Source organism: Carettochelys insculpta, chromosome 5, assembly GCF_033958435.1.
Source record: "Carettochelys insculpta isolate YL-2023 chromosome 5, ASM3395843v1, whole genome shotgun sequence".
NCBI lineage: Eukaryota > Metazoa > Chordata > Testudines > Carettochelyidae > Carettochelys > Carettochelys insculpta.
The window spans coordinates 97,971,796-97,984,126 of record NC_134141.1 but is presented as its reverse complement, the minus strand read 5'-3'; the positions used below and the strand labels follow the sequence as shown (position 1 = coordinate 97,984,126).

General features: G+C 40.9%; 1 protein-coding gene across 1 annotated transcript in view; it reads left to right on the top strand.

Annotated features, from left to right (window-relative positions):
• ITGA1 (integrin subunit alpha 1) overlaps nt 1-2,509 on the top strand; it is a 115,437-nt gene extending 112,928 nt beyond the window's left edge. Inside the window, exon 30 of the mRNA XM_074995585.1 lies at nt 962-2,509. Within this exon, the coding sequence (XP_074851686.1) occupies nt 962-1,006 (45 nt within the window). The 3' untranslated portion in view covers nt 1,007-2,509. The remainder of the gene's footprint in view (nt 1-961) is intronic.
• The last annotated feature ends 9,822 nt before the right edge of the window (nt 2,510-12,331 follow it).

Here is a 12,331-nt window from a genome sequence, read left to right as displayed (position 1 = left end):
AGTCACTAACTATCCCAAGCAGAATTCCTATACCATGAAATGGGAGAAGAGTCAAACTCCATGAAATCAACTAGAGACCTCATGATTGCTAGTCTGTTTTACACCTAACAGAAGTGTATTAGAGAGATGGCGCTAGTAACATTTTGTATCAGTAGTCATTCATAATGTTTTTCCCTTTTAAATATAGAACTGTATACATTAGGCTACATTTTAAAAGGGAGTCATGAGGTCCATATGCAACAGTCTACATAGATACAGTATTGTAAACACACAGCCATTCGAACATATAATTAAACTGATTACATTCTTAATTAACCGTTTACATATATTCAATCACTTGATTTGTATGTATGCTCATGGGAGGCACAATATTTGCTCATATTTCTTCAGCTGATCTTAAGGTCTTATTTTTCTATTATGTAGGTATAAGCTATGAATTGTGCAATTAGGCAATAAACTTAAAAGTGAATAATAATTTTGGAGTGCCTCAATTTGAGATACATGAAGGGACCTGATGATCAGAAATTCATAAATTACGACATTCCACTTTACTGCTGTGCTCAAATATTTTGCCACAAGTGGGCAGTCTTCTCAAACCCAAAACTCAGTATGTCCCATTAGCATGTAAGTAATTAGCAAAAGTAACTACTGGAAAATCTGGCATTTAAATGGTAAACTAATGTTTATTCAACAGACTTCCAAGTATTATTAGTTTGTATGAAGACTTGACAATTTTTTTTTTTTGGTGATCATTGTTCATTGACTTTGCTCTCAGTTTGTCAGCATGAGAGATGTCATTGTTTTTCAATTCTGTTAAAGCAACATTGTACTTCAGTGGTAAGTGAATTGGTATCAGCTGCCGGCTTTAAAACAGTAAATAAAAACATTTAAGCTTTGCCAAAGTGTCACAGATGTTTCTGAAACCGTTTTGAATTGCATTATTTTTTTCTTCCATATACAGATTGGATTTTTCAAAAGGCCACTAAAGAAGAAAATGGAGAAATGAATTCTACCAAAGGAAGACATGTTGCAATTAAACAATGATCTGTCCTCAGGTCTGCCTCAAATACATGACTGTAAATCTAAAAATATAGTTATAAATTTGATGGTCACACTATTTTCTAAACTTCATGATGAACTAATTGAGGGGTTTTTTTAAGATAAACAACGAAGTATATAGGCAAATGTTAAAAAGGGGAAAGACAACCACATAGTATTTTGTAATATGTTGGAAAATATCTTAAGCTGTTACTCTTTTTTGGAGAGTAACTCAATTTTAAGATTCTGAGTTGTTTTGTATAGGGGAAAATAGTATGTTCTTTTTTTAAAACGGCCGCGTCTACACGTGCACGCTACTTCGAAGTAGCGGTGCCAACTTCGAAATAGCGCCCATCACGGCTACACGTATTGGGCGCTATTTCAAAGTTGAAATCGATGTTAGGCGGCGAGACGTCGAAGTCGCTAACCCCATGAGGGGATGGGAATAGCGCCCTACTTCGAAGTTGAACGTCGAAGTAGGGCACGTGTAGACGATCCACGTCCCACAACATCGAAATAGCGGGGTCCTCCATGGCGGCCATCAGCTGAGGGGTTGAAAGACGCTCTCTCTCCAGCCCCTGCGGGGCTCTATGGTCACCATGTGCAGCAGCCCTTAGCCCGGGGCTTCTGGCTGCTGCTGCTGCAGCTGGGGATCCATGCTGCATGCACAGGGTCTGCAACCAGTTGTCGGCTCTGTGGATCTTGTGTTGTTTAGTGCAACTGTGTCTGGGAGGGGCCCTTTAAGGGAGCAGCTGGCTGTTGAGTCCGCCCTGTGACCCTGTCTGCAGCTGTTCCTGGCACCCTTATTTCGATGTGTGCTACTTTGGCGTGTAGACGTTCCCTCGCAGCGCCTATTTCGATGTGGTGCTGCCCAACGTCGAAGTTGAACATCGACGTTGCCAGCCCTGGAGGACGTGTAGACGTTATTCATCAAAATAGACTATTTCGATGTAGCGTGCACGTGTAGACGTAGCCAACAAGTGAAATAATTCTTTGGCCCAAATTGTGCAAGAAAGCAGTAATCACAATATCTTTACCGTATGTTTTCACTTCCAACAGCAAAAATGGGCAATAGTCATTTCTCATAATATCCTGACAATTGGCTAGGCCAGACTTTCAGACCTTGAGCAGGCACCAGATATAGTTGGGTATATTTGGCAAATGGAAATCTAGAGGAAATGGGCAACTGCAGAGTTTGCTATGCTAAGAACTTTTCTTACTTCTTAATGCAGTTCATCCAGATGTACAGAGGCCATTCTATTAAATACATTTGTATTATTAACAAAACCATTCAGGATTGATTGCTTAACTCATACAAATGTCTGAACCAGAATCTGTTGTTTTTTTAATCAGGCCTGTAAAATTGTGCTCACAATAATTACAAGCACAGCAGGTTTGTTTGCCAGTAAACAGATGCACATTTAGGCTGTTTCTATACAGGCCACTTTCTTCGAAAGTGGCAAGGTAATACACAGCCCGAAATATGCTAATGAGGTGCAGATGCAAATTGTCCGCGCTTCACAGCATACGGTCAGGTGATTCGGAGTCCGGAAGACTGTTCTTCTGGACTCCAAAATGCCGTGTAGAAGCGTGGCCCTGGGGGGGCTTCCGGAAGGAAGTCCTTCCGGAGGCCCCTTCTTCCCGAAAATTTTTGGGAAGAAGGGGCCTCTGGAAGAAGGACTTCCTTCTGGAAGACCCCTCGGGGCCGTGCTTCTAAACAGCGTTTTGGAATCCAGAAGAACAGTCTTCCGGACTCCAAATCATGTGACCGTATGCTAATGAGGCACGGAGAATTTGCATCCAGGCCTCATTAGTGTATTTCGGGCCATGTATTACCATGCCACTTTCAAAGAAAGTGGCCTGTGTAGAAACGGCCTTAGGGTATGTCTACACAGCATCCTTATTTTGAAATAAGCTTTTCTGGAAAAGGTATTCTAGAATAACTTATTTCAAAATAACGCTGCTACACACAAAAGCTATGTCTACACTAGCCCCTGCTTTTCGAAGGGGGGATGCTAATGAGACATTTTGGCAGATGCTAATGAGGTGTTGCTATGAATGACAGCACTTCATTAGCATAATGCCTGCCATGGCAATTCGAAAGTGCCACTTCTGAATTGCGCGCTGCCTGTGTAGATGTGGGCCTTTCAAAATGACCCCCAGTCTTCAAAAGCCCCTTATTGATAAAACCAAATTGGAATAAAGGGCTTTCAAAGACTGGGGGGTCCTTTAGAAAGGCCCACGGCTACATGGCCGGTGCACGATTCGAAAGCAGCACTTTCGAATCACCGCGGCCAGCATTATGCTAATGAGACACTGCATGTTCATGGCAGTGCCTCATTAGCATCTCCACAAGTGTCTTATTAGCATCCCCTTGTGAAAGGCAGGGGCTAGTGTAGACATAACCCAAAATGCATTTTGAAATAGCACTCAGCTATTTCAAAATACAGTGTCCGCACACACAGTCTCTTTCAAAGTAGAGACAGGCTGTGTCTGCACTAGCCCCCTCCTTTCAGAAGCGGCATGGTAATGAGGGATTTTGGCAGATGCTTATGAGGCACTGACAAATAGGAAGAAGGGATTTTCAGAGTCAGGGGGTCCTTTCGAAAGGCCCCCATCTAAAGAGGAGACATGCATTCTGAAAGTGGCACTTTTTAATTACATGTGGCCACCAATATGCTAATGAGGCTCTGTCATGTCAACGCCTCATGTCAACGCCTCATTAGCATCTTCCAAAATCCCTCATTAACATGCCCCTTCCAAAATAGAGGGGTAATGTGGCCACAGCCTCAAAGAATGAGGTTTACCAATTTCAAAATAAGCCAAACACTATTTTGAAATTATTTTGAAATAGCAGTTGCATTGTGTAGATGTTAGGATAGATGTTTCAAAATAACAGCTATTTCAAAATAACTCTGCTATGTAGACCTACCCTTAGATTCACAAACTCATGTGCCCAGAAATATTGTAGTAGATGTTTTTTAGAGGCACCCTGAAAATTTTACAGCTTACGATGTATGTAGGGCTAGCCAATAGGGTAGTTTCTTGAAATATCCGGGAGAAGTTACTGTGTAGCTATTTAATTCAGTAGTCTGAAAGTTCTGAAGAAGATAATTATCAAAAGAACAGTTAGAAAAACACTGGCAAGCTTTCTGTGTTACAAACCACACCTCACTCATTACTTACAGCTTTAAGTATTGATGCAAAATTTGTATGCCAACTAAGCAGTTAACAAATGATAATTATTTTGTAGCGAAGATTTAAAATGTTTTATAATACACTGAAACAGATACTAAAATGATATTTCTGTTTTTCTAAAATCACTTAGAGCACTAGTAATCTTTAATGTAATGCTGCCTCTATCTTTCACATGGGTTGCCTTCCTTCTATAAGATGAGCCTATGTGGATATGCCTTCATCTTCCAAAACTAGCCCAGCATTTAGACACTGGAGTTTATTCATGTCCTTGATACAAATTTCACTGAAATGCAAAAACCACTGTAGTTTTTCCAAAGAACACAACATGTCAGGTATATTTGTTTTATATTTTGATAATAGTTTTATCAGATATATTGTTACTTTTTAATAAGAGTGTAGATTTTTCTAAAAAAGTGACCATTGGCTGAATTTGGCTGAAGTTGGCAAATAGAGCTCTGGAAATTTACTAGGGTGTGCTTCATGTTTGAAAGGTGTCTGGGAGGAAATCAGGTATCTTTATCTTATATGGTACTCATTGGCATGGCTTGAAAGTCATGACTATAGCAAGTATGAGTTCATTTGAAAGGCCGTTTCTACACAGGCCACTTTCTTTGAAAGTGGCATGGTAATACACGGTCCAAAATATGCTAATGAGGTGCAGATGCAAATTCCCCGTGCCTCATTAGCATACGGTCACGTGATTTGGAGTCCGGAAGACCGTTCTTCCGGACTCCAAAACGCCATGTAGAAGCACGGCCCCAGGAGAGCTTCTGGAAGGAAGTCCTTCTTCCAGAGGCCCCTTCTTCCCAAAAATTTTTGGGAAGAAGGGGCCTCCAGAAGGAGGACTTCCTTCCAGAAGACCCCTTGGGGGCCATGCTTCTAAACAGTGTTTTCGAGTCTGGAAGAACGATCTTCTGGACTCCAAATCACGTGACTGTATGCTAATGAGGCACGGGGAATTTGCATCCACACCTCATTAGCATATTTCGGGCCAGGTATTACTATGCCACTTTCAAAGAAAGTGGCCTGTGTAGAAATGGCCAAAGTGTTTATCAGCTTTCTTTCATATGCAAGGAAGATTATGATTGCACAATAATAGCCAGACTGGAATTGCCCGTGTTTAGTACTTCATTAGAAAGTATGGCAGACTTACAACATGAACTTTATAAATAACTGGGCCTATCCTGTCCCATAGAGTTTGTTCAGAGTAAATCCACCAAAGTCAGTGGGCTTACTCCACAGGTATACGGAGGCAGGTTGGATACATTTCTAACAGGGATGATATAGATGGTGCGTGGTCCTGCTGTGGGGACAGGGGACTGGACTTGATGCCCTCTAGAGGTTTCTTCCAGTTCTAGTGCTCTGTGATGGTGTGATAACTGAGAGCAGAAATGAGCCTTCAAAAAGCATGGGTGCTCTGTTGTCATGGTGATGGTCATAGTATAAGAACCTGAAAGGAAGGAAAATTAGGATTCAAAAAGTGGCATGTAAAATCCCCAGCTCCATTCAGTGTGCAAAATGGTCAGCAGCGGAATGACCAGCAGTCCACTCATTGCACTGTGAAGATGAAAACAACAATTAAATAGCTTCTTCATTCATTGTCTATGGTCCAGTTTGCACACTATAAGAGCACAAGTTTGCACGCTGTAGGCACACAGACATGGCCCCAAATAGATGCTGCTGCCTGAGGTTCTTAATATGGTGTGCCTCACAAATGTTAACACATGTAGCCTCAGACCATCCCTGGGAGATGGGGAAAATGTTTTTATCCCTAGTTTTGTAGAGATCAAGACCTCACCTACAGTCACACAGGAAGTCTGTGGCAGAGCAGGAAGTGACACCCCTCATCCCAGTCACCTGAATTCCTGTGTTGTCTTTTAACTATAAGGCCATCCTTCCTTCCCTACACCTGATTAACTGCTGTGTAAAAATGTGTATATTATAATATAATGGAGCTGTGTAAAGTCAGGTAATTTAAACTGTAGCATATCCTGACTTCTAAGTTCTTCACTTTTCAACAGTCACAATCCATTAAGTGATATTTTTAATGAAATGTTTCATTTCATTTCTACTCAATGCTGTTATTGAGTAATATGCATCATCAACCATGATTTTGTATACAATATATTTCCCTAGGGAAAGAATACATAAGTATCCTTCCTAGGTAAAGCTCATTTTCATCCATTTAAGTCACTCTTTGCATCGTACATGCAATAATAGTCTTCTCTGCTTGCATTGTGGTGCATTCTTCCTGCTCATTCTTCTCTCTTAGGCATGTCTAGATTACAGTGATTTGTCAACAGAAGTTTTTGTTGGAAGATATTTTCTGACAAAATTTCTGTTGACAGATCACTGCCACATTGCCAAGTGAATCACCACAAGTGCAATCCACTCTGTCAACAAAGAGCAGCCGGACTGCCTGGCCACTCCCTCGACAAAACAACCAACTGAAAGTACAGCAGACAGGACTGCCCAGTGTCCCAGATGCTCTGTCTGTTGACAGAGGGCCTGCCGGAATGTCCAGATTGGCTTTCAGTCAACAGATCTCTGTCAACAGAGGCATTCTGCCTGATGGGAGAACAGCGGAATGCTGTTGACAAAAGTGCAGCATTCTGTCGAATTACTGTCGACGGAACACATTGGGAATTTGGGCGTTCCCCAAGTTTTGTTAACAAAATCCTCTAGTGTAGACATAGCTTTAGAGTCTCATTTTTTAAAAAAAAAGAAACTACTTAAACATAACTAGTACACACATAAGTGCTGTGATGGAATACTTCCTTATCACTCAACCTGCATTAGCAGTGATTAGCAGTGCTCTGTTTGTACCCCCTACAACCTTTGCACATGCCATAGCAAAAGCAATATGGCCCTTATCACACTATCCACAGAAGACTCCATTGAAACTATGGTGCAAATCTCAGAAACCTCTCAAGGACCTTTTGATTCTGTTAATTAAGAAGCAGGGAAGTGTCAATATAATAATTAACAGTTGGTGGGTAGGAACTTTTGAGGGTTTTTTGGTTTAAAAAAGTTTATCAGCAGGGCTGGTGTGTATACCCAATACAATTTTAGAAGACTGAGGGGCCCAATCTTGTAGAGAAGGAACGTTTTGTCCCCAGAGGCCCTTTGAAATTATTGATACTGATACAGAGGTGGTTTTGGGTTTTTTTTTGGTTTTTTGGTTTTTTTTAAGGATAGGGACTTAAGATAGGTGAGAGATGATTCATTCTGGTGTTCTGTAAACTGATTTAAAGAGTGATATTCTGTGTTGTGCTTCTGAGACATAACAGAACTCACAGCCTAGAGGAGGAAGCACTAAACCTCCCTTTCCAATCCTGGGTCATTCTAAGAATTTTAGAAGTCTCCTATGTACTTTATGCTGCCCTGGGGGACCTATTAAAGTATAGCAGTTTCCATGGACTGCAGTGCAGCACAATCTGGCCTCACCCTAAATGCACTCCTCCTACTGTTGGCCCTGCCCTTACCACAAATCTTATGTCAAGACTTGTTGAGAAATCTTCAGCAGGCAGCCATATGATTGTCTTCTGCAGTGCCCGCACAGAGGGAGGTCCTCCAGATGGCACAAAGGCTTTGCAGCCCTGTGATGTTAGGCCAGTATTTTTGCCTGACATACAGAAGCCAGAGTGGGGATAAGGATTGCACCAACATGAGACATATGTCCTAAATTTTAAGCTAACCTAATCTTTTCAGATTTATCATATACTGCATACAGGATCATCTGCCATTATATCGCTAGTAACAGAGAGGTAGCCGTGTTAGTCTGTATCTGAACAAAACAAAAGAGCAGTCCTGTAGCACTTTAAAGACTAACAAAATAATGTATTGGGTGATCTGAAGAAGTGGGTCTGCCCAAGAAAGCTCATCACCTCATAAATTTGTTAGTCTTTAAAGTGCTACAGGACTGCTTTTCAGTTTTGTTAATTATATTGCTAGTTATTTTTTACTAAAAGCAAAGGCAAAAAGATGTACATATGAACGAAAAAGTGTTCTTGCACATGTATACACTTCTCAGAAACTTTATTAAATGAAATTTCTTCCCAGCCCAATTTTATCCATCTTGTGCCCTTTTCTCTTTACTTGAAAATGCTAAGGAGTTTCTGGATTTCTGCCCTGAGTCCATCATCACGGTATAAAGCAATAAGTCCCTTTCAGCACAGTATAAATAATTGATAATGGTTTAGTAAATTTACACAAAAATAATGCATTATGCTGATTTTTGAATTATGTCCTCATTTATTCATAAACTTGTAAATAGTTTGTCAATTGGTGTAAATTGTCATAGCTCCAGTCCATCAGCTGAGTAATTACCTCTGCCTAAATAAGTATTTGAAGCATGAATATTTGTGTGTCATTAAATACAACACTTTGAACTTTGATTTCTAAATCATACCATCAAATATGCAGATAGACATTTTGAACATACCAGTATACACTTTGCATAAACAGGGAGTATATGTTGCAATTCTTTTACTGATGCAACTTAAGCATCAGTGTTCAAAAACTGATCTCATGTTAAATTAAATTCCTCTGCCACTGGTTGAGATTTTTTCCACTTTTTGACTTCCAGCATCAGTATTGACAGAAATCTTATCCCAAAGAATTTTTATGTGAGGCAATTAAAGAACACTGTATGCTGATGAAAAGGTATCACTAGACTGTGCATATGGTGAAGGCAAAAGCTCTCTTCTTCAAATTATATGTAGAGTGGAGTTAGAACCTTAATGAAAATCACAGATGATTGACTAGGCTGATGTGGTTTAAGGCACTGGCTCATCAGCAAAGTGGCTAATATCACATCCAACCATCTTTGGCTTGTCTAAGTCTTGGAATCAGATACCCATTTTGCAAGCAGGTGAACTAAAGGTGGCCTTTCAATGTCAGAGCAAGCAAGATACAAACCCACAAACCTCAAGATTGGAGCCTGGTGCAGTGGCCACTCATCAGCTACACCTCCACTTCAGCCTCTTTTGGAAACTGCTGTAAGCAAGGCATTATATGGACAATGCATGACCATCAGTTGGGGCAGGGGAATGAGACCAAGGGGGGTGAGCACCATGGTTTATTACACCACTTAATGGTAATAAGTCTTTGAATTTTGCACACTTTTTAAGAGGGAGAATCATAAGAAAGCCTGTTAAATTCTGTACGTTTGCTTCTCTTCTGTAGACTTGTTTCATACATTTTATTAATAAATAACAATGTGTCCAGATTGGCTGAATATTTTGTTTGTGTGATATAATGTTGCTTCCTGAGTGATATGAAAGAACCATAATATGAGAGATATTTGTCATGTGAATGGAAAAAAACCAGCAACAGCTGACATCCACTGTGGGCCCTGGGACAAGGTATGTGTGGGTTTCAGGGAGAGGATCTGTGCTCCTGGAAAGGGGCAGGGCTGAGAACAGTCAGTCCTTAATTCTAGCCAGACTGTGGTATGATCCACCCCTCCAACCCTCAGAGCTATGCAGAGCAATACTCCAGCAGCAATACAAAGGGGCCCCAGGCTCTGGTGGGGGCTGGGAGCTCCAGGCCCCTTTGAATCTCCAGGCCACATGGCAATTGCTCTCTTTGCCTTCCCCCAACAGTGACCCTGGAAAAAATGTATTATGAAAGTATGCACTGGGGCAAAACTACAATAGCAAGGAACTTTGGACTGTCATTAAATATAAAATAACTGCACACACACCATTTTGGAAACTGCTTAAATAACAAGCATATATGAAAAGTGCATACATCTATATAGTATGTCTAAACTAACACAGACAAGATTTCCCATCATCATGGAAGTTAAAAACGGAACCCATTGTCCATGTTATCTGTCACTCTGGCCAATTCACAGCTGTTGCTCGCAGTTTGTTCTTGAATACTTAGATGTCTTGTCTAATTACAATGACTCATCACATCCCACCAAACTACTTCAAACAGCATTTCCTAGAAGGCAAAGGTTGCATCATTTATTTCACAACACAAATGTTTTGTAATAATACCTCAATTCTACAATTTTTTACCTAAGTGAACTTATCAAATAAAAACCTGCTTCCATTGTGAATTACAAGTCAGTATTAGCAACATCCTGTCACACACTGAGCATATGTTTACAAAGGTTTCTGTGATGTACATGTCTAATAATCAGAGCTGGTGGAAAAATTTCCAGTGAAACCAACATTTTCTGGGAGGGGAGGGATTGGGGAAGGATCACAAAACATTTTGCCATTTTTTTTCACATTTTCTGTCCGCCCTCCCACACTCATTGTGCTGATACAACTTCATGGCTGTGGCCACACTAGCCCCTCCTTTCAGAGGGAATGTGGTATGAATATGCAGTGCCTCATTAGCATAATGGCAGCTGCACACGCTTCGAAAGTGCCACTTGCTAAACACACGCCACCCATGTAGCTGGGGACCTTTCGAAACAGCCCGCTGATTTTGAAAGCCCCTTCTTTCCAAAACCAAATGGGAAGAAGGGGCTTTCAAAATCAGGGGTCATTTCAAAAGACCCCCAACTACACAGGCGGCGTGCATTTCAAAAGTAGCACTTTCAAAGAGCGTGGCCACCATTATGCTAATGAGGCACTGCATATTCGCGGCAGCACCTCATTAGCATCTGCTGAAGTGACACATTACCGTGCCCCCTCCAAAAGGAGGGGCTAGTGTGGCCACAGCCCATATGAATAAAACAAATCAGAATTTATATCCTCAAGTAAGCCTTGTAGTATATTGTGCCAGTGACACAAAACTGGATACAAAGTTATCAAATTAAACAGTCTTAGTCCTGGAACCTGCATGCTTGAAAGACACCAGAACTTTTCAGTTCCCTTCAGTGTGCTCAGGATTAAGCCCTGTAAGAAGGAAAGAAAACCAATGAAGGGGGCTATGTTAACTACAGCTACACTGCTTTACTATATTACGCATGGATACTCCATCTTCCCAAGAGGTGGCAGCTGGTGACACCTCTTGGGGAGAGAGGATGCAGTTAGGTCAATTTAACTACATCCCTCTCAGGTGTGGAAAAATTCAAAACCAAGAGATAAAACTATCCTGATACAATTTTTCAAAGAAGACCAGCCCAAAGGCTAAGTGGCTGCTGAAACTGATGTAAAAGAGTTATATGGAAAATCGTCTCATCAGAACCCTGAAGAGATATAAATACAGCTCATCTCATTATTTTTCTTACGGAAGATACTAGTACACACTGGTTAATACATACATAGCACTTTCCAGATGTGAAATGCTGTTACTAGTCTGGCCTTTGCAATCTTCCTTGAATTAGAGGAAGAGTGTAGTTGTGCACTTTTCCTGGAATAGACAGCAACATGATGCCCCTCCAGTTTTTGCATTTCTTCAGGTTGCCTTTCTTAGGAAGCTTGATAAGGTAGCAACTGTGTTGAGGCAGGATCACGTATACCTGCACGAACTTTGGCAAGTGTTTTTCTAGTCTCCTCTTAAAAATCTATGATGGGGATTCTACAATCTCTGTTGGAAGTCTAGTACTTAATTATCCACATAGTTAGAAAATTTCCCCTATCAAAGATTAAGACCATTAGTTTTTGTCCTGCCTTCGGTGCACTTGGAGAACAATTGCTCTCCACCTTTTATTAACAGCCCTTTACATACCAGAAGAGTTATCAGGTCCTCTTCTGTTGTCTTTTCTTGATGACAACGACATACCATTTTTTTTAACTTTTCCTCATAGGGCAGGTTTCTAAATCTTTTATACTTTATGTTGCTCGTCTTTGGGTTGCTGTCAATTTCTCTACATCTTTCCTAAAGTGTGACACCCAGAGCTGGGCGCTATATGCCTGGTGAGACGTCACCAGTGCCTAGCGGAGTAGAACAATTACCTTCCACGTCTTAGCTACAACACTCCCAGTAAGACTCTCAAAAATGATATTAGCATTCTTCCAGCTGCCAAACATAATTGACTCACAGGCAATTGGTGATCAACAATAGCCCCCAGAAACTTTTCAGCAGTATTTCACCTAGCCAGTTTTTCCCCATACCATTTATCTTTCTTCTGCATCTACAAATCTTATAAACAGATGCCCCACTCCATTTTCCAATAGAATAATGAAAA